General features: G+C 43.4%; 1 protein-coding gene across 1 annotated transcript in view; it reads left to right on the top strand.

Moving 5' to 3' along the window:
* MERTK (MER proto-oncogene, tyrosine kinase) overlaps nucleotides 1–23,463 on the top strand; it is a 114,346-nt gene that overhangs the window by 35,587 nt on the left and 55,296 nt on the right. Inside the window, exons 3-5 of the mRNA XM_042933051.1 lie at nucleotides 2,484–2,584; nucleotides 4,582–4,755; nucleotides 22,469–22,555. Of these exons, the coding sequence (XP_042788985.1) occupies nucleotides 2,484–2,584; nucleotides 4,582–4,755; nucleotides 22,469–22,555 (362 nt within the window). The remainder of the gene's footprint in view (nucleotides 1–2,483; nucleotides 2,585–4,581; nucleotides 4,756–22,468; nucleotides 22,556–23,463) is intronic.

Here is a 23,463-nt window from a genome sequence, read left to right as displayed (position 1 = left end):
GATTGGCACATCAGAAAGTGCAGGTGACAGACGATAGTCACATTATTGGGCCTTGGGAACAGTAAGGAGGTAATATTAACCCAAGCAGCTCTGGTTCTCCTCATTCTGATTGACACCATTCTTTTTTTTTTTTTTTTTTTTTAATGTTTATTTATTTTTGAGACAGAGAGAGACAGAGCGCGAGCAAGGAGGGGCAGAGAGTGAGGGAGACACAGAATCGGAAGCAGGCTCCAGGCTCTGAGCTGTCAGCACAGAGCCCGATGTGGGGCTCGAACTCACGGACCGCGAGATCATTATCTGAACCGAAGTACCAACTGAGCCACCCAGGGGCCCCTGATTGACACCATTCTTGATGTGTATTTTACTTACTCTTTATCAGAAGCTAAAAGGGAACTGCAACATGGTATCACTGGGGAGAAGTTGTAATTTAAAATGTTCTATGTTTGTTCTGAAAACCGTGTGTTCAAAACCGTGTGTTCAACCTCAAGTCCAAGGGGCCTTGCTGTGGCAAATTGGCTCCTGATGCCGCTGTGCTGTTTGTATATCCTGGCGGCTGCCACCTGTGGGCCAAGATGGCGTCCCCTCTGACCTTGCCAGCTTCCTGGTCTCTTTGAAGCATTAAGCTTCAGGCCTTGATGGGTTGAGGGATGGGTCTTATTTTGCTTTGGGATAGATAAGTTGTATCAGGGAACAAGCTACTAGAAAGGAAGATGAACCCCTCCAGTTTTCTTCTTTTACTTTCTTTCTCTAGCCACAGCCTTTGCTCTGTCTGATGAGCGCAGTAGAAGAAATCCGTGCCTTTGGGTCAGTGAAGGTGTCCCCCCCCTTTGAGAGCATTTGAGGGCATTTCAAAGAGTTCCTTATGCCCTCACCCCTTCCCACACCCAGCTAAGGGCAGGTTTTGCCTAACTTCTTGTGTGTAAACATGTCTGAAGGGTGGAAAGCAGGATTCTGAAGCTCTTAGAGCTAAGGCCACCTGTTTATAGCAGATACTTTACAACATGTAGTGTTCAAACTATAGTATAAGGAAAACGAAAGAAAGGTGATCTATAATAAAATAATATGAACGTGAACATGTAGATGCCTGGCATGACCACTCCAGGAGAGATCATAGAATACACAGGGACTTGTACCGTGGCACGCCCCTCACGCACGTGGCAGCCGCAAATAGGGAGGTGCTGTCCGTGATCTGAGTCATGGCCAAGTTCCAAACAGGACAAAGGGATGGCAGCACCCATTTTCAGGTAATTGCAGTCCTGGGAATTAGGTGGATATTAAGACCAGACAAATTCTTTGTGTGTCTGTAAATGGAATTGGGTTCTAGTCTCAGAAAGTCATTTGGGTTATGGAACAGTTGCCCCTAGCCCCTAAAAATCATGGTGCCTCCTAGTTATTGTGCCCACATAAAGCAACCCTACAGGGGCGCCTGGGTGGCTTAGTTGGTTAAGTGTCCGACTTCGGCTCAGGTCATGATCTCGCGGTCCATGGGTTCGAGCCCCACATCGGGCTCTGTGCTGACAGCTCAGAGCCTGGAGCCTGTTTCGGATTCTGTGTCTCCCTCTTTCTCTGACCCTCCCCTGTTCATGCTCTCTCTCTGTCTCAAAAATAAAAAATTAAAAAAAAAAATTAAAAAAAATTAAAAAAAAAACCAACCCTACAAATTTGCAGCAAAATGCCTTGATGGGGCAATACCCCAACATAGAGAACCGTGGTACAGAGCCTTCCATAGAAGGCAAGAGGAGGGACAGCATATGTGTTAGTCATGTTTCTTCAGAAAAAACAGAACCAAAGAAGGAACGAGAGAAAGTTATTTTAAGGAATTGGCTAATGTGATTGTGGGTGCTGGCAAATCTGAAACAGGCAGGGCATCAGCTGGAGACCGAGGGAAGAGTTGATATTATAGTCTTGAGTCCGAAAGCAGTTTAGAGGCAGAATTCCCTCTTCCTTGGAGGACCTCAGTCTTTGCTCATAAGTATGGCTCTCAGCTGGCTGGATGAGGCCCACCCGTGTTGTGAAGGGTAATCTTTACTCAGAGTCTACTGATTTAAATGTTAACCACATATGGGCGCCTGGGTGGCTCAGTCAGTTGGGCGTCCGACTTCGGCTCAGATCATGATCTCGCAGTTTGTGAGTTCGAGCTCCGCGTCGGGCTGTGTGCTGACAGCTCGGAGCTTGGAGTCTGCTTCGGATTCTGTGTCTCATTCTCTCCACCCCTCCCCCACTTGTTCTCTGTCTCTCTCTATCTCTCAAAAATAAATAAATGTAAAAAAAAAAAATTTAAATGTTAACCACATCTGAAAAATACTTTCACAGAAACATCTAGAGTAATATTTGGCCAAATATCTAGATGCCATGACCTAGCCACGTTGACACAGAAGATTAACACTCAGAGCATATGATAAACAGGTTGAAGAATGTTCTGTTCCTATAGCAGAAACTCAAAGGGTATTCAGTGTAAATATCTCTATGTGTTTTCTTTGAAGCATAACCAGTGTGCAGCGTTCAGACAATGGTTCATATACCTGTAAGATGAAAATAAACAACGAAGAGATTGTGTCTGACCCCATCTACATCGAGGTGCAGGGTAAGTCCAGAGGCTACAGAGTGACCTGTATTTATCGCTTTGCATATAAAACTCTAGAGTTTAGCATGCTCATTTATAACTCTGTAATCAAACTTTGCAAATTCATAAGCACTGACATTTTATAAGGTGATCCTCTTTTTAGACTTTAGGTAATAATAAATAAATGGCGTGAATTCAATTCTCAAAGTTTTAGCTCTGTTCTGAGCAATAGGGCTGAGATAAAAAACAGATTATGGACTCCTTTGTCCTCAGGTTATTTACAGTTTAGAAGCCTGGAGACTTTTCTGGAAGCGGTATGCATTCCATTATCCGGTTCTCAGTGCTGGCACCAGGTACCCTTCGCCTGGTTTAGGGATGATTGGCCTATTATTCAACATCGGTACATGTGGATGGTGAAGCCAGGAGGGTGAGTGGTTTTCCTGAACTGGGTCAGCAGCTCAATCTGGGACTCATTTTGGGCCCTAGGATTTGTCAGGTAGATGTTTCAGTGCAGTTCCATGATGTGACATAAGACGGGCTCAGTGTGGGTCCGAATGAGACGTCGACTAGAAGAAGGCGGTCTCTGCCCTCAAGGAACTTGAACTGCAGTAGGGGATGTGAGCTGATGGCTAGGTGAGCCCAGGTCCCAAGGCCCCGGGTCTTGGGGCGCATGCCTGGTTCTGCAATGGCGGTGCCTGTCGAGGAAGCCTTCAAGGAGGAAGCACCTCTATTCTCACCACAAGCTGTCATTCCTCACCAGCCCACGGGCTGCCTCCAGGGCCCTTGCATCTTGGCTTTCTGAGATACCCCTGCCAGCAGAAGCACCCAAACACCTTTCTTTTCTACTTTCTCCTGACCCGCCTTACCACAGGCTTTAGAAAAAACAAGTGGTTGGCTTTTCAGGGAAGTTCAACCAGAACTGTCCCACAAGGAAAGCGTCCTCTGCTACCCATCCTTTTGCAAACCTAAACCTCATACCCACTAATGCTGCAGGAGGCCTGAGGTGGGGAGGCCCCTCAGAGGAGTCTGTGTTAGCGTTCTGCTCTAGGCCCATCCCAGGCCGGACAGCTAATGCCTCCTCAGGGTTATGTCAGCACCAGCCCTAGGGGAAAGTGGGGGGTGTGGAGGATGGTAGTGTTCCTACATTTGCTGTAAATGTTGGGAAAATGTTGAGAGGACATTTAACTTGTCAGAATCCCAACAAAATGCCCAGGGCAGGATCACATTAGGTCCAAATGGAGTCTTGCAAAACTTTGAAATAGGAATAAAGAAGCCCATTATGCCACTCCCACATCATTCCTTCTGGGACCAGATCTGTGAGTTCCCAATCCTCAAAGAACATGGTTTAAGTGCCTGGACAGTTAACTTGACTTGTTAATTTTTTAGCATATGCTCCAAGTACGTAGTCACTGGCTTTCTCTGAGGTATTTCTAAAGTTCCCGTCCTTATGGCCTCGATTCTGAATCACAGTCAAAGATCTTAGGAGTGGAAGTATGTAACTGTGTCTGCACTGTTATCATTAGAATGCACTTTGAAAAATGGCCAGCCCTGTATAAGCCCTGTGCAAGTGTACAGATGTTGAAATTCATTATCATTCATCTTAAAGGGACACACGCAGTGGATTGTCCTCAAAAACAGGTGGACCTATTACGTGGCTTTGTTTTCACTCCATGTGTAATTTGGTAAGAAACACTGAAAAACGTGCCAGCCTGTCCCAGGAGTTGGAATAATGCCTGATTTCAACACCGCCAGGCCTCCCTTCTGGTAAAACCAGTTCTGAATCACCATCATAACCCCTTTGAGAAAGTGTCCTAGAAAGCCAGCTGGAGCTAGTTGGGTAAGAATTAGCTTCTATTCTTTCTCAGCCAACTTTCAGAAGGTGCAAACTAGCCATTTCAGACCAGAGGTGGTATATAAAGAAATCTATTGCCAAGTTCTAGAACAGTCTCCATTCCCCTTGGGGCTCTGCCTTTGCTTGAAGATCTGAAACATTCTTTCACTGAACTCTTTCTCCCTAGGACTTCCTCACTTTACTAGACAGCCTGAGAGCATGAATGTCACAAGAAACACAGCCTTCAACCTCACCTGTCAGGCCGTGGGCCCTCCTGAGCCCGTCAACATTTTCTGGGTTCAGAACAGCAGCCGTGTTAATGAACAGCCAGAAAAATCCCCTTCTGTTCTAACTGTGCCTGGTAAGTCCGAGTCGTGTGACTTATTTATTGCTTCCTTTCTAATAGTGAGAGGGATCACAAGTTTGGTGACCACTGCCTTGCACTAGCAGCGGATAGAAGAGAATGAAACACAGGTGTGGCAGCTGAGGTGAGGGTACGTGGAAAAGAAACCCCGGGAGTGAGAATTCACAGGCCAGGGCTGGGAAGTGGGTGAATGCCCTGAAGGGTGTCTGTGGTTTAAGTTAGCGAAGTGGCCGGAGTCCCTGAGCCCGGGCAGTGGGAGTCTTGCTCATACCTCCCATTGCAGCTGGTGCTTGGCTGGCCTGGCAGGCCATGCACTTCAGGAAACCACTTGACGCGAAGACCCCTGATGTGAGGTTTGACAGCAGGGAACCCCACTGGTCACGCGGCACTGCTGTGGGATGACTGAGTCATTGTGGATTGTGGCCCCGCTGACAGTGGTCATCTTGATTCCCATCCGAATGGAAGTATCTCGGCTTCGTTCCCGTCACCTCCCTGAAAAGGCTCTTGGAGTCAATGCCCTTGCTGTTTCCCGTGCTACGAAAGCCGGTGGACTCCTCTCTGGCTTCTCTCATGGCATCTTTTCAGCAACATCTGGCAAGGGCACCACCCCCAAATCCTTCCTTTCTTCATGCATTCAGCGACCATTTTGCCAGGGAGTGCTGTATCCCAGGGGCTGTTCTAGGTTCTGAGAACACAGGGGTGAACCTCTGGCAACAGTCTTCCTGGCTTCCTTCCCACCCCACCGCTTCTCCTCTGCCCTTGACAGGCACATCCCTGGACCCACTTCTTTTCACTCTGAGACAGTCCCGCCACCCTGGGAGAGTTCCTCTCTGTCCTTGGCTTCAATACTATCTGTGCAACGGTGGCCTTGGGCTTTGTGTCCTGGCCCAGCCCTCTCTTCTGAGGTCCAGGCTCACGTATCCAAGTGCCTCCTTGGCATTTTCACTTGCTGGTACGTAAGTATCTTAAAATGAAACTCCTGTTCCAGCTCCTCTCCACACTCACTTTGCCCCAGAATTCCCCATCTTAGTAAATGGTATCACCATTGGCCCAGCCTTCCTCTTTCTCATTCTTCATGCCAAATGCATCAGCAAGTTCTGTCCATTCTGCTTCTACGGTGCATCCCGAATCTGTTTTCTCTCCTTCCCTGCTCCACACCGCTGCCAGCACCCTACCAGTGCAGTAAGTAGCTCCCTAACTGGTCTCTTCGCTTCCAGCCCTGTCCCCACTCCAATCCATCCTCCTCAGTGGCTCCCTGTCATCTTAGACTGTCACTCAGACTCATTCCTGTCCCTGCCCATCGGCCCTGTGAGCTCTGGCCTCCGCCCGACTCTCCAACCCACCCCGACGCACCTTCTCCTCCCTGCTTATTAAGCACCGGTCATCCTGATTGTCTGTCATTTCCTCAGACACATTGCCCTCCTTCCTGCCTCAGGACCTTTGCATCCTTTCTTCTGTCTGCCTGCACTGTTCTGCCCTCTGCCCTCTGCCCCATGACACAACTCAAATGTTACTTCTTCTGGGAAGCCTTTCCTGGTCATTCAACTATTTTCGGACCTTCCCACCTCTTTATGGACTCCCAGTCATGTGTTGCACTCGCCACAGTCTATAATCACCCTATTTATTTCTGTAGCTTCCTTGTCTGTCTTCTCAGAGAGTATATGCTCAGCAAGGACAAGGACTTTGTCTGTCCCAAGGCAGTGCCTGACTCATAGAAGCACTCACTGAATATTCATGGCAAGAATAGACCAGCAAATGAATGCCAGCCCCTCGGTTTTATCTCTGGATCATTTTCCTAACTCCTGACTCCACGAGGAATATTATGGTTTTCTCTCCCTCCATCTGAATTATTTTTGAGTCTCCCCAAGAAGCTGATAATCAAGCTACTTTTTAGTTTCAAAGTCAATTTGGAAAATACACCCTACCCCTTCTAGGATGGTAGCTGTAAAGACATTTGTTTTTATTGAGGTGAAACTGACATACCGTTAAGTTGTGTAGAATTTAAATGCACAACTCAGTGAGTTTTGGTAAATGTAGACACGCATGTAACCACCCCTTCAATCAAGGCATAGAACATTGTCATCACCTCAGAATGCCCCTCAGGCTCCCTTCCCATCAGTCCCCACCTCTCATAGACAATGGTGTACTGATATCTGTCATCACGGATTACTTTTGCTAGTTCTTTTTTTTTTTTTTTAATGTTTATTTACTTGTTTTGAGAGAGTGCACGCTAGCTAGCCGGGGAGAGGGAGAGAGAGAGAATCCCAAGCAGGCTCCTCGCTGTCAGCATAGAGCCCAACACGGGACTTGATCTCGCGAACTAGGAAATCATGACCTGAGCCGAAATCAAGAGTCGGATTACTTAACCAACTGAGCCCCCCAGGCCGGCGCCCCTGTTTTGCTAGTTCTTGAACATTAAATAAATGGAGTCGCGAAGTGTATATTCTTTTGTCTCAGGCTTCTTTCCCTCAATGTGACATTTTTGGGATTCATCCGTGTTGTTGTAGGAGTACTTTGTGCTCACTGCTAATAGCACTGTTATGGTATGGATATGCTACATTTTGTTTGTCTGTGTGGTGAACGTTTGGGATGTTTATAGGAGTTAGCTATGATAAAGCAGCTACAGATATTTGTGTGCAAGTTTTTTGGGAGACATGCGTTTTTATTTTGTTTTGGATAATACCTGGGAGAAGAATTGCTGGATCGAATACTAGGTATATGTTTAACTTTTAAAGAAACCACCAAACTGTGTTCTGAAGTTACACCAAGTTCTATTCCTAGCAACAGTGGATGAGCATTCCAGATGCCCTATCTACATCCTTGCCAACGTTTGCTATGGTTAGTTTTTTCATTTTAGACACCCTAGTGGATGTGAAATGGTAAATTTTTAATTTGCATTTCATTTCCCTAAAAAATTTCATTTTTTTCTCGTGCTTATAGACCAGTCACGTATCCTTTAGGTGAAGTGTCACTTCAGGTCTTTTGCCTATTTTCATATAAATCTTAGAATCAGCTTGACGGTTTTGCAAGAGTCTGTTGTGATTTTGTTTGCAATTTTTTTTTTTAACGTTTATTCGTTTTTGAAAGACAGACAGTGTGAGTAGGGGAGGGATGGAGAGAGGGAGACACAGAATCCGAAGCAGGCTCCAGGCTCTGAGCTGTCAGCACAGAGCCTGACGCGGGGCTTGAAGTCACAGATTGCGAGATCATGACCTGAGCTGAAGTCGGACGCTTAACCGAGCCACCCAGGCACCCCGCAACTGTATTTTTTTTTATTGGTTTTTTTTTTTTTTTTTTTGAGAGAGGGAGAGTGCATGCGCATGGAGCGAGGGCTTAGGGGGCAGAGGGAGAGAAAGAATCTTAAGCAGTCTTCACACCCAGCATAGTGGGGCTCGATGTCACGACCATGAGATCATGACCTGAGCCAAAATCAAGAGTCAGATGCTTAACCAACTGAGCCAACGAGGCACTTCTGCAATTGTACTGAATTTCTAGATCAATTTAGGGAGAGATCGCATCTTAATGATATGGAGACTTCTTGTCCCAGAACACACACTGTCCATTTATTTAGGTCTCCTTTAATTTCTCTCAGGAATTTTTTTATAGTTTTTGATGTAGAGGTCTTATAGGTCACTTGTTAAAGGGATTCTTAAATATTTTATGTTGCTGGTGTTGGTAAGTAGCACATTTGATTTCATTTCCCAATTGTTTACTATTAGTATATAGAAAATAAATGGATTTATGTATGTGGATCTTACATCCTACAACCTTGTGACATTGATGTATTAATTCTAAGAGGGCTTTATTGTTGTTGTTTTGTAGATTCCTTGGATTTTCTTTTTTTTTTTTAATTTTTTTTTTTAACGTTTATTTATTTTTGAGACAGAGAGAGACAGACCATGAACAGGGGAGGGTCAGAGAGAGGGAGACACGGAATCTGAAACAGGCTCCAGGCTCTGAGCTGTCAGCACAGAGCCCGACACGGGGCTCGAACTCACGGACCGTGAGATCATGACCTGAGCTGAAGTCGGACGCTTAACCGACTGAGCCACCCAGGCGCCCCGATTCCTTGGATTTTCTATGTAGACATGTCACCTGCAAGTAGAGACAGTTTTACGTCTATCTGTCCAATCCTTGTCTTTTTATCTCTGTCCCTTTCCTTATTTTAGTGGCCAAGACTCCAGCACAATGCCGAATAAAAGTGGGGAGAGTGGATGTGTCTGTCCCAGTCACCAAGTATGAAACAAACTGTGTTTGGGACAATGCCTTTCACTAGGTTGAAGATGTTTCTTTCTATTCTCACTTTGCCAAAAATTGTATTTTTTTATCATATGATCATAAGAACTCAGGAAATATTTACAATACTTAATGATTACAGTTTTGTTACAAGACATACGCCTTGGGTGATATCTGGGAGGGTCCTCAATGCAGAGCTTCTGTGCCCTCTCCTCTTTGAATTAGGGTATTTCACCCTCCTGGCAGATCCAGGAAAAGGCCACTCTACTAAGCTTTGGGGAGCAGATTTTTTTTGTGGAGGTTTCCTTACATAGGCACTTCTGATTAGATCACTGGCCATGTGGGGGCACTTGGGTGGCTCAGTTGGTTGAACATCCGACTTCAGCTCAGGTCATGATTTCATGGTTTGTGGGTTTGAGCCCCGCATTGGGCTCTGTGCTGACAGCTCAGAGCCTGCAGCCTGCTCCAGATTCTTTGTCTCCCTCTCTCCCTACCCCTCCCCTGCTTGCCCTCTGTCTCTCTCTCTCTCTCTCTCAAAAATAAACAAACATTTAAAAAAAAAAAAAAAAAGAAAAAGCCTAAACCATTGGCCATGTGATTGAACACAATCTCCAGACTCCTCAACCCTCTTATCACATGGCTGGTCATTCTCTTGACCAGTTTCTGTAGGGGCCAATTGTGAGTCACCTCATTAGTGTAACAAAGCCACTCCTGTCACTCAGGAAATTATAAGGGACAAAAGCTAAATTCCTTATTGTACAAAAATGCTTATGAGGGAAATGGGCTGTAATTTTGTTTTTGTAGTGTCAGATTCTGGTATCAGGGTATTGTTGACCTCATAAAACTAGTTAGGAAGTATCCCTACCATCTCTGTTTTCTGAGAGAGTTTAGTGATGTTGGTGTTGTTTTGAATATTTATTTTATTTTTGAGAGAAAGAGAGAAACAGAGCATGAGCAGGGGAGGGGCGAAGAGAGAGGGAGACACAGACCTCTAAGTGGGCTCCATGCTCCGTGATGTGAGCACAGAGCCTGATGCGGAGCTCGAACTCATGAACGGTGAGATCATGACCTGAGCCGAAGTCAGATGCTTAACCAACTGAGCCACCCAGGTGCCCCGGTGTTGTTTTGAAAAGACACGCATAAGTTCAGGGGAGGCCGCAGTAATGTGTTTTGGACACAATATTCTTGGTAATGCAGTTTGCATGACTTTTTTGATGAAGGCTAATAGTTTGAGGTTAACTGAAATCCTTAGGTCTTTTATCTCATCAGTTACTCCAAAGTCAAAGCTCTCCTGGTTCTTTTTTTTTTTTTTTTAATGTTTATTTATTTATTTTGAGAGAGACAGAGAGAGAGAATCCCAAGCAGGCTCCAGGCTGCCAGCACAGAGCCTGATGCGGCGCTTGAACTCAGGAACTGTGAGATCATGATCTGAATTGAAATCAAGAGTCAGATGCCTCAGGGCGCCCGGGTGGCTCAGTCCGTTGAGCGTCCGACTTTGTCCCAGGTCATGATCTCACAGTTTGTGAGTTCGAGCCCCGCGTCGGGCTCTGTGCTGACAGCTCAGAGCCTGGAGCCTGCTTCAGATTCTGTGTCTCCCTCTCTCTCTGCCCCATCCCCACTCATGCTCTGTCTCTCTCTGTCTTAAAAATAAATAAAACATTTAAAAAAAAATTTTTTTTAAGAGTCAGATGCCTAACCAACTGAGGCACCTAGGTGCCCCAGAGCTCTCCTATTTCTTGTGTATATATTATTTTTGGAATTTCAGCCTACCATTTATCCTTACAAAAATTTAAGCCATTGACTCAGCCCACTGAGGCCATTTGGAACCTCATTTCCCTCGTTGGTTAACAAATCATCCTCCTGCTTTGTGCCAGCTGCTGTTTGTGTCTCTTTCAAGTTGTTGATGAAAATCTAGATTTTATTCTAACCAAGGGCAGAGTCCAGTGGTCTGTTGATAAAGGCAGCCTCTGAGTTGACATCAGTTCATTAAATCAACTTTCTTGGCCACTGTTTAACCACTAGTAAATCTGCTTTGTTTTCTTTTTCACCCCATTTATTTCTGCAACTTATCTTCTGAGATGTTCTCGATACCTTGGGCTAATAACTATCACAGAATGTCTGGAAACCAGCTTGGAACTCATCTTGAAATCAGACCTGATTTGTTGGTGAGCCTAACTCCTAGATGTGACAGTTTTCTGCATTCTTACAGGCACCAGTTTGATAGCTCTCTCTCCCCCCCCCATTTTTTTTAATGTTTATTTTTTTTTGAGAGAGAGAGAGGGTGCATGTGGGGGGGGGGGGCGAGGGGAGAGGCAGAGAGGGAGACAGAAGATCAGATGCAAGCGCTGTGCTGACAGCAGAGAGCCCGATGTGGGGCTTGAACCCAGGAACTGTGAGATCATGACCTGAGCCAAAGTCAGATAGTTAACTGACTGAGCCACTCAGGCGCCCGTTGATAACCCTGTCTTAAGTTTTGCTACGGATTTCTCTCTCTCAGTGATCCTGTCCTTACCAGGATCAGTAGCATTTGATGAAACTAGGGACAAAATCTGTCTCTGTTCCTCTGCAACTTTTCCTCATTTGTGTTTTCTTAGAAAGTAGAAGTATGTTTCTGTGATGATATCTGCAAAATCTTTTTCATATCCAAGGCTGTATATAATTTGTCTGTGATGGGAGATCTGATTTATTTCTAAATGGTGGTATACTCTTAGAACTACAACCTATCTTGGGTTTCAAGTTCACTACAATTTTTATTTTACTTTTTTTTAACTTGAAGATTTTTTTTCTTTGGTAGAGAAGATAGGAGTAAAATAGAAATAGAGCAGTTTGGGGGCACCTGGGTGGCTCAGTCGGTTAAGCGTCCGACTTCAGCTCAGGTCACGATCTTGCGGTCCGTGAGTTCGAGCCCCGCGTCGGGCTCTGGGCTGATGGCTCAGAGCCTGGAGCCTGCTTCCCATTCTGTGTCTCCCTCTTTCTCTGCCCCTCCCCCGTTCATGCTCTGTCTCTCTCTGTCCCAAAAATAAATAAACGTCAAAAAAAAAAAAAAAGAAAGAAATAGAGCAGTTTGTAGCCTAATAGCGTGTTTTTAAAAATGACATGGAACTGTTAAGCTGCATATGTGATTAACTTACATAAAACTACATGCATGCACACGCACACGCGCGCGCACACACACACACACACACACACACACACACACAAACGAGTCTACGTATGATTGGTAAAATCTAAGTAAGCTTGTACGAATGTCAATTTCCTGGTTTCGACAATGTGCTATGGTTATATAAGATGTTAACATTGGGGAGGTAGGGTGAAGGATACATGAAACTTCTCCCTATATTTCTTTAAATTTTTTTTAACGTTTATTCATTTTTGAGAGACAGAGAGAGCATGAGTGGGGGAGGGGCAGAGAGAGAGGGCGACACAGAATCTGAAGCAGGCTCCAGGTTCTGAGCCTGATGCGGGGCTCGAACTCAAACCGGGAGATCATGACCTGAGCCGAAGTTACATGCTTAACCGACTGAGCCACTCAGGTGCCCCAACTTCCCCCTATATTTCTTTACACCTTTCTGTGAATCCATAATTACTTCAAAATGAAAAGATTTTTAACTTTATTTTACATAACTATTAAATGCTTCCATGTTTAAAATGTAGAAAATTCAGAAAGTATTTTTACATCTCATTACACATTTATAATTATGACGAAAACACTGATGTGTTTCCTTTCAAACTTTTTCTGTGAATATATACCCTTGGGTGGATGTATGTATATAAATTATTTTCCTTCAAATTGGAGTGATAAGACACGTGCAGATTAATTTCAGCCTTTTTGTTACACAAGTAATATGTGAACACATGTTCACTGTAAGACATTCAAACCATGGTTACATACCAAAGCAAAATGGTCAAGTCTCCCTTGAATCTCCACACATTCACTCTCCATACAGATGTCACACACAATGTGAGCCATTGGTTCACTTCCTTCTAGGCCTTTCTCCCTTAAGTATACTCACATATGTACATATACACATAGATAGATCACCAAGACTTGTAGATCTTTCCATGTAGGTACTCATGGGCCTCTCATTGTTTATGGCAATTGCCTCAGTGCATGAATGGACCATAATTTATTTAACTACTCCCTTGTTGATGAGCATGGAGGTTGTTTTATTCTGGCGGTGGTTGTTGTTGTTGTTACTTATGTGGACATCCGTGTACCCATATATATTTCTTTTCTGAAAACCTTTCTGGACACCCTGTCCTTGTCTGTGTATCCACAGTGCCTCTTCCATAACACTTGCACCTCCTCCCACATGGAAGCACAGCCATCTACATGTCTCCCCACCCCGAATTATTAATTAGTGTGATTATTACATATTAGTTATTAGTTATCTTAGCACCATCACCCAACATAGCGCCTGGCACATCAGAACTGTGTGAATGAATGAGTCAACTAATGAACAAACACATGAACAAACAGACTCTTGAGTCAGAGATCCCTTCACTGGGACAAAGGAACATTGTTATAATGAAGTAACTTGTATTTGCATGATGGCTTTTGCACTTACATACTCCTTCTCATCTCTTCTCATTTATATTTCTAACCAGTTCTGTGACATTAATAGAGCAGATTTTTTTTTACACCCGTTTTGTAGACACAAAGGGCTTAAGGAAGTCCAGGGAGAAAGGTCCAACAGTGTGGGCTTCCCACCATGGGGCTGGTGCTGGACACATCAAGTTCCATCAAATCAGCTCTATCTGTGGACCAGTCCCAAGCAGCTGAATTTTGTAACATTGTAAAAGAACTACATAAAACAGTCTTCTTCTTTACATCTGTGTTCAATTTTGAGGACACTTTAGTGATATCTGAATCTATCTCAAAAGTTCATGTTGGGGAACGAGGTGCCATCCTGACCAGAGATGTGTGGGGAGTTTTATGCTTCACATGCTGATGCAAAACCGCATTTGCAGGGAGAGGCCGTTGTATTTTGAAATTAACTCAAGTAAACTTTCCCAAGCCCTTCTACAAAGAGAGTGCTACGTAGATAAGTGGTTTAAAGAGTCTTGATTGTTGATACTTGCTTTGAGCAAGCACATTCGTGAACAAGAAGGCCATGTGCTTTTTCCCTCTTGATTCCACTTGTTTCCTGCCCCCCTCTATGACGTAAGAGCTGTCTTTAAGAGACATGAGCGAGGAAGTACTTTGTCTAAAGGGCATTATTCTGAGTCAACAAAGTCAATCTCAAAGGTTACACGCTGTATGATTCCATTTATATGACATTCTCAAAATGACAAACTTACAGTGATGACTCTAGTCAGGGATTAGCTTGGGTAGGATGTTCCTAAAGCATGAGGGAGCACTTTTTTTTGGTGTTGAAGCAATTCTGTAATTGTATACAAATCTGTACCTGTAATAAAATTTCATGGAACTCTATACCAGAACCCCTCCCCCCAATAAAACAGAACAAAAATTGGTAAAATCTGAATACAGTCTGTATTTGGGTGAATAGTATTGTACTAAAGTCACTTTCCTGGTTTTGGTCATTGTACTATCATTATGTAAGATCTTATCATTAAGGGAAGCTGGTGAAGGGTGTACAAGAACTCTGTACTATTTCTGCTGAAATAGGAAATAAATTGTACTGTCTCTTATAAATTGAAAATAATTTCAAAACAGTTTGATTTTTATTTATTTTTAATTTTTAAAAAATGTTTATTTGTTTTTGAGAGACAGAGAGAGACAGAGCACAAGCGGTAGAGGGGCAGAGAGAGAGGGAGACACAGAATCCGAAGCAGGCTCCAGGCCCTGAGCTGTCAGCACAGAGCCTGACGTGGGGCTTGAACTCATGAGCTGTGAGATCATGACGTGAGCTGAAGTCAGACGCTCAACCGACTGAGCCACCCAGGGGCCCCAAAGTTTTGTTTTTAAAAAGCACTTTGTCGGGGTACCTGGGTGGCTCAGTCGGTTAAGCGGCCGACTTCGGCCCAGGTCATGATCTCGCAGTCCGTGAGTTTGAGCCTCGCATCGGGCTCTGTGCTGACAGCTCAGAGCCTGGAGCCTGTTTCGGATTCTGTGTCTCCCTCTCTCTGACCCTCCCCCGTTCATGCTTTGCCTCTCTCTGTCTCAAAAATAAATAAACGTTAAAAAAAAATTTTTTTTAAATAAAAAAGCACTTTGTCTTGGGCAAAACCCAATCCCAAAATAAAGAACAGAACTGCCAAAGGTTTTGCTGTATGGTATTTAATGGCAGAGTGCATTGTAGGTTAGTGGTTGGGATTCCTAGCTATGACATATGCTAATACTGCTTCACTGTTGTGTGTCCCTAGGCAAGTTATTCTACTTTCTTCTCTAAAATAGGGTAATAACAGTGTCTACCTCATAGAACATTTATGAGAATTCAGTGAAATAATGAGGGTAAGGCCCTTGGTACAGGGGCAACCTACAGGAATAACTCAAATGTTACCTGTTACAAAAATTTTTACATGAGTGGTTACTATCTCATTATATGCAGTGGTTACTATCTCATTGTCAATTCGGAGCTACCTTTCTGTCAAGAGTGGTGGACTTCTGCTGATCTGTCTGGTTTTTATTTTTTAAAAATACTCATTTCATTTTTAAATCCACATTTAGGTAACAGCTAAGCCAGCTTTAAGTTTTAGTGGGATAGAGCTAATAGTATTCATTGTAATAATAATAATAGGAAATAAATTCTAAAATAACTACAATTTATATATCAGTTCATAATTTTCACAATGCTTTCTATAAAGACTGACTTTGAACTTCATAGCAAGTTGAGATACAGTTAGGCATTTTTAATACCCGTTTTCAGATCAGGAAAAAATTTGGAGCTATTAAGGGACCTACTTGCTTTAGGTGTAGTCTGTGTGGCAACTGGAATGATCTTGATAAAACACAAGTTAGATCATGTCAGTCTCCTGCTCACAGCTCCAGGTTTCCCATCCTACTTAGAGGACAGAGCAAAGGCCTTTTCCCTTTGCCTAGAACCCTCCACCCCACCCCTTACATTGGGCCTTTCCCTCAGGAGCCACCTCTGACCTGAATATTTAAAATCACAGCCCACTTCCCCACCCACCCCTGGATCTCTGATCCTTTTCTCTTTTTTCATAGCATTAACCACCTTCTGATAGAGCTTGCAGCTTACTTATTTATGAAGGTTATTATTTCCCACCTACTTCCCTCTGTGAGAATGTGAGCTCTGTAAGGGCAGGGATCTCTTTTATTCATGAATATACCCCAAGTGCCTGGGAAAATGTCTGACACCTAGTAAGTACTCAGTAAATATCTGTTGATTGAATGAATTCAGGGCAGATAGGATGTTCCAAGTTAATGAGCAATTTCCTTTATGCGGGGTCTGCTTCTGTTGCTTTGCCTATTTTGCTCTGGGGGGGGAAATGAAAGGGTTGCTTAATCCAGAACTCAAAGAATTGGCCCAACTGGTGCTCTTACAAGTTGCTTTCCCAGCAACACTGATTGTCCTTTCCTCAAGAAAACATCCTGTTACTGAATGTTCTTTAAAATATCCTTCAGGGGTGCGTGGCTGACTCCATGGGTAGAGCGTGCAACTCTTGATCACAGGGTTTTGAGTTCAGGCTCCACATTGGGCATGGAGCCTACTTAAAAAAACGAATAATAATAAAATAAAATATCTTTCAAACCTTATGCCAGAGGCTATCTTTTTTTACAATTTTTTTTTAACATTTATTCATTTTTGAGAGAGACAGAATGTGAGTGGGGGAGGGGCATAGAGAGAGAGAGAGAGAGAGAGAGAGAGACAGAATGCGAAGCAGGCCCCAGGCTCTGAGCTGTCAGGACAGAGCCCGAGGCGGGGCTCAAACCCACAAACCGTGAGATCATGACCTGAGCCGAAGTTGGACACTTAACCAACTGAGCCACCCAGGCGCCCCAGAGGCAATCTTTTTTTAAACCAGCAGAAGACCAAGCAAGAGGGGCATGAACAATTGTGATGAGTTAGGTGAGACGTAACAGTAAAGTGGATGGCCCACTGGGAGAGGACCTGGCTCAAGAGAGATTAGAGGCTCCAGTGCTGGAGTCACTCGGGAGTGGGTGGTAGGGTGGGGATTTAGGGGAGTGGATGATTTTTTCCTCTGGAAAGCCACAAGGACTCAGACTATAAAACTTCAAGGTCTATTCCAGTCTGGTGGTTATTGTTCATCCAGACAGAGAAGAGGAAAGTGACAGGCAGCGGTCTTTCCCAGCACACACTAGTTGTTATATTCAACCCGGGCTTATGCGTGAGTCTCTAGCTGGGAAGCTAGTGCCATTACGTAAAGGAAGTATATATATTTATTTATTTTTGAGGTGGGGGGGGGGGGAAGGGCAGAGAGAGGGGGAGGACCCAAAGTGGGCTCTGTGCTGACAGCAGAGAGCCCGGTGTGGGGTTCGAATTAACAAACGGTGAGACCGTAACCTGAGCCAAAGCCTGACGCTTAACTGACTAAGCCACCCAGGAGCCCCCAAAGGAAGTATACATAACTGAATACATTAAGCGAAGAAGACTATATTTGCCCTTGAGTTTTGGCCCACCTGCTTTTGGAGAAAGTTAACTTTGGTTTGAACCAGGTTCTACTTTTTCCTGCTGGCGTCTGGCCTATGGGCATTAACCACCCCAGGGCACAGGAAGTACTGCTATAATAGGTGGTTTAGCTATTTCTGGGCAATTCCATATTAATGTGGATGTCTTGTGCCAGAGAATTTGCTAGAGATTGTTTTCCTGACTTTGTGTGCACTTTGAAAAGAAACACAGAAAGGAAAAGCGACTTCCCACTTAACCTAACATCATGGTCCTGATCAGCGGTTTCACTTTCAGCATTGATAAACCTTGCAGCTCTGAAGGGGTCCCAGTTGTCTTACTTAGGGATCTGTTGCTAGACCACGGGTCTCACGAAATGAATCCACCCTCTTGTTTTTCTCCAGGACCTTCTGACCAGTTTGGAATGTGATCTGTATTTTGTACTCAAGTGTTTCCCAAGCATTTTGACAAGAGTAATTGAAGTCAAATAACTGTGTTTAGCTCAACTGTATTAAAAATATAAATTGCACGGCAGCTCTCTGTATTTTCTGATTGAGCCAAAGCAGATTTTTCTAAATATAAGCCAAGTTTTGCGTGTTCATGGAGCCTGTGAAATGGGCGTCTTACTTGAGAGCTTATGACTTGGAAGGTTAAAGGTGATGCTTCAGCATGAAAACCAAAGCGTCACAGTCCGGACTGTGAAATAATGGTTGGCTGTACGGACGCCATGCAGTGGCTTAGAAGGATAAGGTCTCAATCCTCATCTGGGACATGTCTATCTTCTTTTGTAAAATCAATGCCTGACAAGAGTACCCAAAGTCCCAATGCTATGTCAATGCTTCTTTTCCAACTCTTGCTTCCCAGTCATCTCTCCCTCATTTTGCAAAAGAAGAAAGACCTCTCCCTGACTTATCTGGAGTCACTACAGGGTATCAATTCTCAAATGCTTTGGTCTCAAGATCCCTTGACAGTCTTAGAAATTATTGAGAACCAAAGAGGTTTCGTTTATGTGAGTTCTATCTATTGATAAGTACTGAATGAGAAATTAAAACAAAACTTTTAAAGCACAAAAATAAGCCCATACTCCATTAGCTGAGAGAGCTAATGGCATCATCACACAACATACAGCTTCTGGAAAATTCTGGAAAATTCCATCATGCATTTCTGAGAGAATGAAAGTGGAAATGGCAAATAACATCTCACCATTATTATTAGTATTGTTGTTATTATTATTATAAAAATAGTTTTCATCTTAAGAGCTCCTTAAAGAGCCTCTGGGATGCCCAGGAGTTTCTAGACCACACTTTGACAGTGGCTGCTATAGTGTTTTGGCACTATAATGTTAAGAAATTTCCAGATCATTACATAGAAAATTCCAAATTTTGTTCAGCAAAGGAGTTGCCCCTCCAGTAAAATTTTACTGTTTACATTTAAGAATTATATATATTGTCTTGATGAGTTGTGCCCTAATAATAATGGTAAGGATCATCAATCTATATCTCAACCTGCATGTGTATTTTTGTTGCCAAGAAGTGCTTCCAAACCCTCACACTTATGCCATTAGGGTAAAAATCTGCAGGGGAAGTAGAAAATCATGATGGAAAACTTCTGGCAGCTGGAGGAAAATTGTTTCCGTTTTCCCATCCCAGTCTTGAGTATGCTACATAGGTACCTTCAAAGGAATTTTACTTTAAAATGTCTGAGTACCTGAAATTATATTCTTTGCAGCTGTTTAAATTATAAAAAATTTAAGATGCAAACCTCAAAATATATGAGAGGCTGCATGTATTTTTCAAAATTATTTGAGAGGAATACAAGCAAAATACCTAAAGACCCCTAAGGCAGGGTATCCAAGGGTGTCCTTTCATAGATGGCGGCTAATGGGTTTGAGGTAAATATTCCTCTTCGGTGAAATAAATATTTCTTAAACGATCACACAAACTATTAGCAGTTTCATCCGTCAGCCAAAAGGGAATGACCAAAAATGTGAAGAGCGATGGCTCCGACCTGGGATTTTAGTTTCTTAGCTCTTGGAATTGTCAAGGGAATCTAAGAGGATTTTCCTCCAGTCTGAAGGCAATACTCCTTACCTCAGAAAATTAAAATACCTGAAATGGCTGTCACATTCTGACAGAGCATTATTTTCGAGAAGTGAAAAGTCACTGTGGGTTTGTAGGACAGAGATACGCAGGTTCGTTTTTTCTTGAGAGATTTGTCTAGTCAGCAGAGTTCAGGTGCCTGGACTAATTTCTGGATGGGAAAAAAATGAACCCCAGAGGCTCTGATTTTTCATTGCACTTGTAACCCTCAGGAGAAGCACCGACATAAAAGGGATTAGGTTCGCATTTCTTCCTAGAACTTCTTGCAGACGCAGTTCTCTGGCCACTTGGCCCAGCCTTGGCACAGCATTTACCACGTGGACACCCAACATGGCACGGCCTTTCTGGGCTGATGCCCAGCTGGCCTTCCCTCAGCAACTTGTTCCTCTGAATTTTCAAATATTTAATTACTGTTAATGACAAGCTTTGGATTTTAAAATGATCAGATGGAGAATTTCCTATACAAGTAAATGGATAGAAGAAAACAAAATAAGGTTTTCAGGCAAGAAGCAAGTGGAGGTATATTTCCAAGAATTTTTTCTGCCTTTCTCCAGTTCATGATGTGAACTCTGTGCCAGATGACATCTGTGTGCCAGAGGCAGAGAAGTTTCCAGATTCTACTAGATGGTATTTATGACTGTACGTTAAAAAAAAAAAAAAGGAAGCGTGCCTGGGTGGCTCAGTTGGTTAAGCATCTGACTTCCGCTCGGGTTGTGATCTCATGGTTCGTGGGTTTGAGCCCCACATCAATCTCTGTGCTAACAGCTTGGAGCCTGGAGCCTGCTTCAGATTCTGTGTCTCCATTTCTCTCTGCCCCTCCCCCACTCACACTCTTTCTTTCTCTCTCTCTCAAAAATAAATAAACATTAAAAATTAAAAAAAATTTTTTTTAACGTTTATTTATTTTTGAGACAGAGAGAGACAGAGCATGAACGGGGGAGGGGCAGAGAGAGAGGGAGACACAGAATCAGAAGCAGGCTCCAGGCTCCGAGCTGTCAGCACAGAGCCCGACGTGGGGCTCGAACTCACGGACTGCGAGATCATGACCTGAGCTGAAGTCAGACACTTAACCGACTGAGCCACCCAGGTGCCCCTAAAAATTTTTTTAAAAAGGAAAAGCAAACAAACCTGTTTTTAAATTTTAGAATAGTTTTAGATTTTAGAAATCATGGAGATAGTACAGTTTTCCCATCAACCCCATTCCAAGTTCTCCTATTGTTAACGTCTTAAGTGTGATATATTCATTACAGTTAATGAACCAATATTGATATATTTTATTAACTCAAGTCCATACATTATTCAGATTCCCTTAGTTTTTACCTAATACCCTTGTATTGTTCCATGGTTTCATCCAGGATTTGGTTGTCTTGTCTCTTTAGGCTCCCCTTGGTTGTGACAGTTTCTCAAACTTTCTCTGTCTTTAATGGCGTTGATAGTTTTGAGGAATACAAGTCGGGTTTTTTGTAGAATGTTCCACCGTTTGAACTGTCTGATATTTTCCTCCTGATTAGACTTGGGTGGTAGGTGTTTGGGAGGAAGATTGCAGAGGGGAAGTGCCATTTTCATTACATCATATCGAGGGTACATTCTGTCAACATGACTTAGTGGTGTTAACCTTGGTCACGTGGCCAAGGGAGTGTTTATCATTTTCTCCACTCTAAAGTTTAAAAAATAAATAAATAAAATAAAGCTTTGCTTTTATTTCCTTTTCATACTGTCCTCTTTGGAAGGAAGTCATTACATGCAGCCCACACTTAAGGGGTTGGGAGTTACGGTCCTCCCCACTGAGGGCAGAGTATCCACATAAATTAATTTGGAACCCTTCTGCATGGGAGATTTGCCTGTTCTTCCCCATTTATTTAATCATTTATTTATAGCAGTGTAGACTGGTGGATATTTATTTTATACTTTGGGTTACAATCCAGTGCTACTTCCTTTATTTTCTTGTTCAAATTGTTCCAGCTTTGGCTATTAGGAAAATAGCCGTGTGTGTGTGTGTGTGTGTGTGAGTGTGTTGCATGGTGTTTGTATTATATTCCATTCCAGGCTCATCTTACAGGTTTCCTGCTCCAATCTGAGAATCAGCCATTTTTCCAAGGAGCTCTGGTTCCTTTTGTTGGCAAATAGTATTAGAAACCAAGATCTGGGTTGCCTCTCTTCCTTTCTATTTAAAACTAATAAACGGACTAATTTTTTCATTTCTAAGATGTCTTCAAACCTCTGAACTGATAGAATTTTTCTTCATTCAGCCCTAGTGTCTTCCCTGCAAGTAATAATAGTGTCTTATGTTTATATAATAATTCTGCATGAACTGACCGATATTTACCATTAAAAAAGGATTCATTACAACAGATCGTCTGAAATTTTTAAGCACTGTGACTTTTCTCCTGCTGTGTTTGGTACTCTGACATGTCATCAGTGTGTGATTAGTCTGTACTGTGTGGCTAATCAGCTGGGGAGTGACCAGGCGAGCCTCAAAAAACATTCTTTTTGATATTGGGGCCAGCAATACCCATACCTCCTGGCAGAAATTTAAAAATCTAAATGTTACTGCTTTGTTACCTAACATCCCACCATCAGGGAAAGATAAAGGACGCAAATGAAGACAGCTGCCTTGTAGCCCCACGGGTGGCTTGCTCCTGGTAGCTAGGGTTTAATCCCAGGTTTGTTTTTCAACCACCAGCATACTTTTCAAATTAACTTGGCATTTATGACTTGAAGCAATGAACCAAAAAGTAAAAGATTGCTAAGACAACCGTAGGGTTCTGGTGAACCGCAGCCTGTTTCTCGGTGACTGGTCTCATGAGTCCCCTTCCATTCCAGGTCTGACCGAGATGGCTGTCTTCAGTTGTGAGGCCCACAATGACAAAGGGCTGACCGTGTCCAAGGGTGTGCAGATCAACATCAAAGGTAAGCACCAGGGCCATGTCCCCCAAGCCCCTGAGCTCTGCAGCCAGCTACCTGGGTTTGAGCCCTGGCTTCCCCACTGACTTCCTTTGTGACCTTGGACAAGTCACTTAACCTCTCTGGCTTCAGTATAAAATCGGGATAATTACAGAATCTACCTGTTTCTGAGGCTTAAATAAGACAGTGCAAGTAAAAGCTTTCATAACAGCACCTGGTGCTTACATCTTTGATAAACATGAGTTCATATAGTTTTGCTTAGTCTGGGAAGAAACTAGGCTGTGATGTCTACCCTTGATTTTCTTAGCTCCTGTTTTCATCTTTCCCTCTGCCACCTTGAACTAGTCCCCATTGCCCCTTGAAGAGCCTGCAGGGGTGGGGGGGCGGGTGGCTTAGGGCATTGATTGAAGGAATGGGCTCTGTCCTTCCAGGGCAGCTGGGGCTGAAGCAAGTCTCCCCCGGCTGCTGCCCTAAGAGGGGCAGAAGCAAGGGAGAGCCCAGAGCCCCTGTGCCTCTTCCTCCTAATCTTCTTGTCGCTCTCCCTTCCCCTGAGCTGGGATATAACATAACGGAAGAGTTGTGTTTGAAGACCCCTGTGCTAGTAGAGATATTACAATCCAGTTGTCTGCCTCATCCTCCTCTCTCCATGGGATCAAGGTTATCAAAACCTGGAATCTGAAAGTCAATACTGTCATTTTATGCCTTTTCAAATCATATTTCTTACCTTCTCTCATAGAAACTCAAGCAAATTTTAAGTTTATTTGTTCTTCATTTAAATAACGAGAAGCAAATATTGAGTTCATATTCCTTTTGGTCTTAATCTTGGGGAAACAACACAAGCAAAAAGCAGAATGTGTTTAATAATGAGTTAAAAGGTAATATACAGTGGGGGACTCAAAATTGCAAAAGAAGTT

This window comes from Panthera leo, chromosome A3 (genome assembly GCF_018350215.1).
Source record: "Panthera leo isolate Ple1 chromosome A3, P.leo_Ple1_pat1.1, whole genome shotgun sequence".
NCBI lineage: Eukaryota > Metazoa > Chordata > Mammalia > Carnivora > Felidae > Panthera > Panthera leo.
This window is presented reverse-complemented; position numbering and strand designations above follow the sequence as displayed.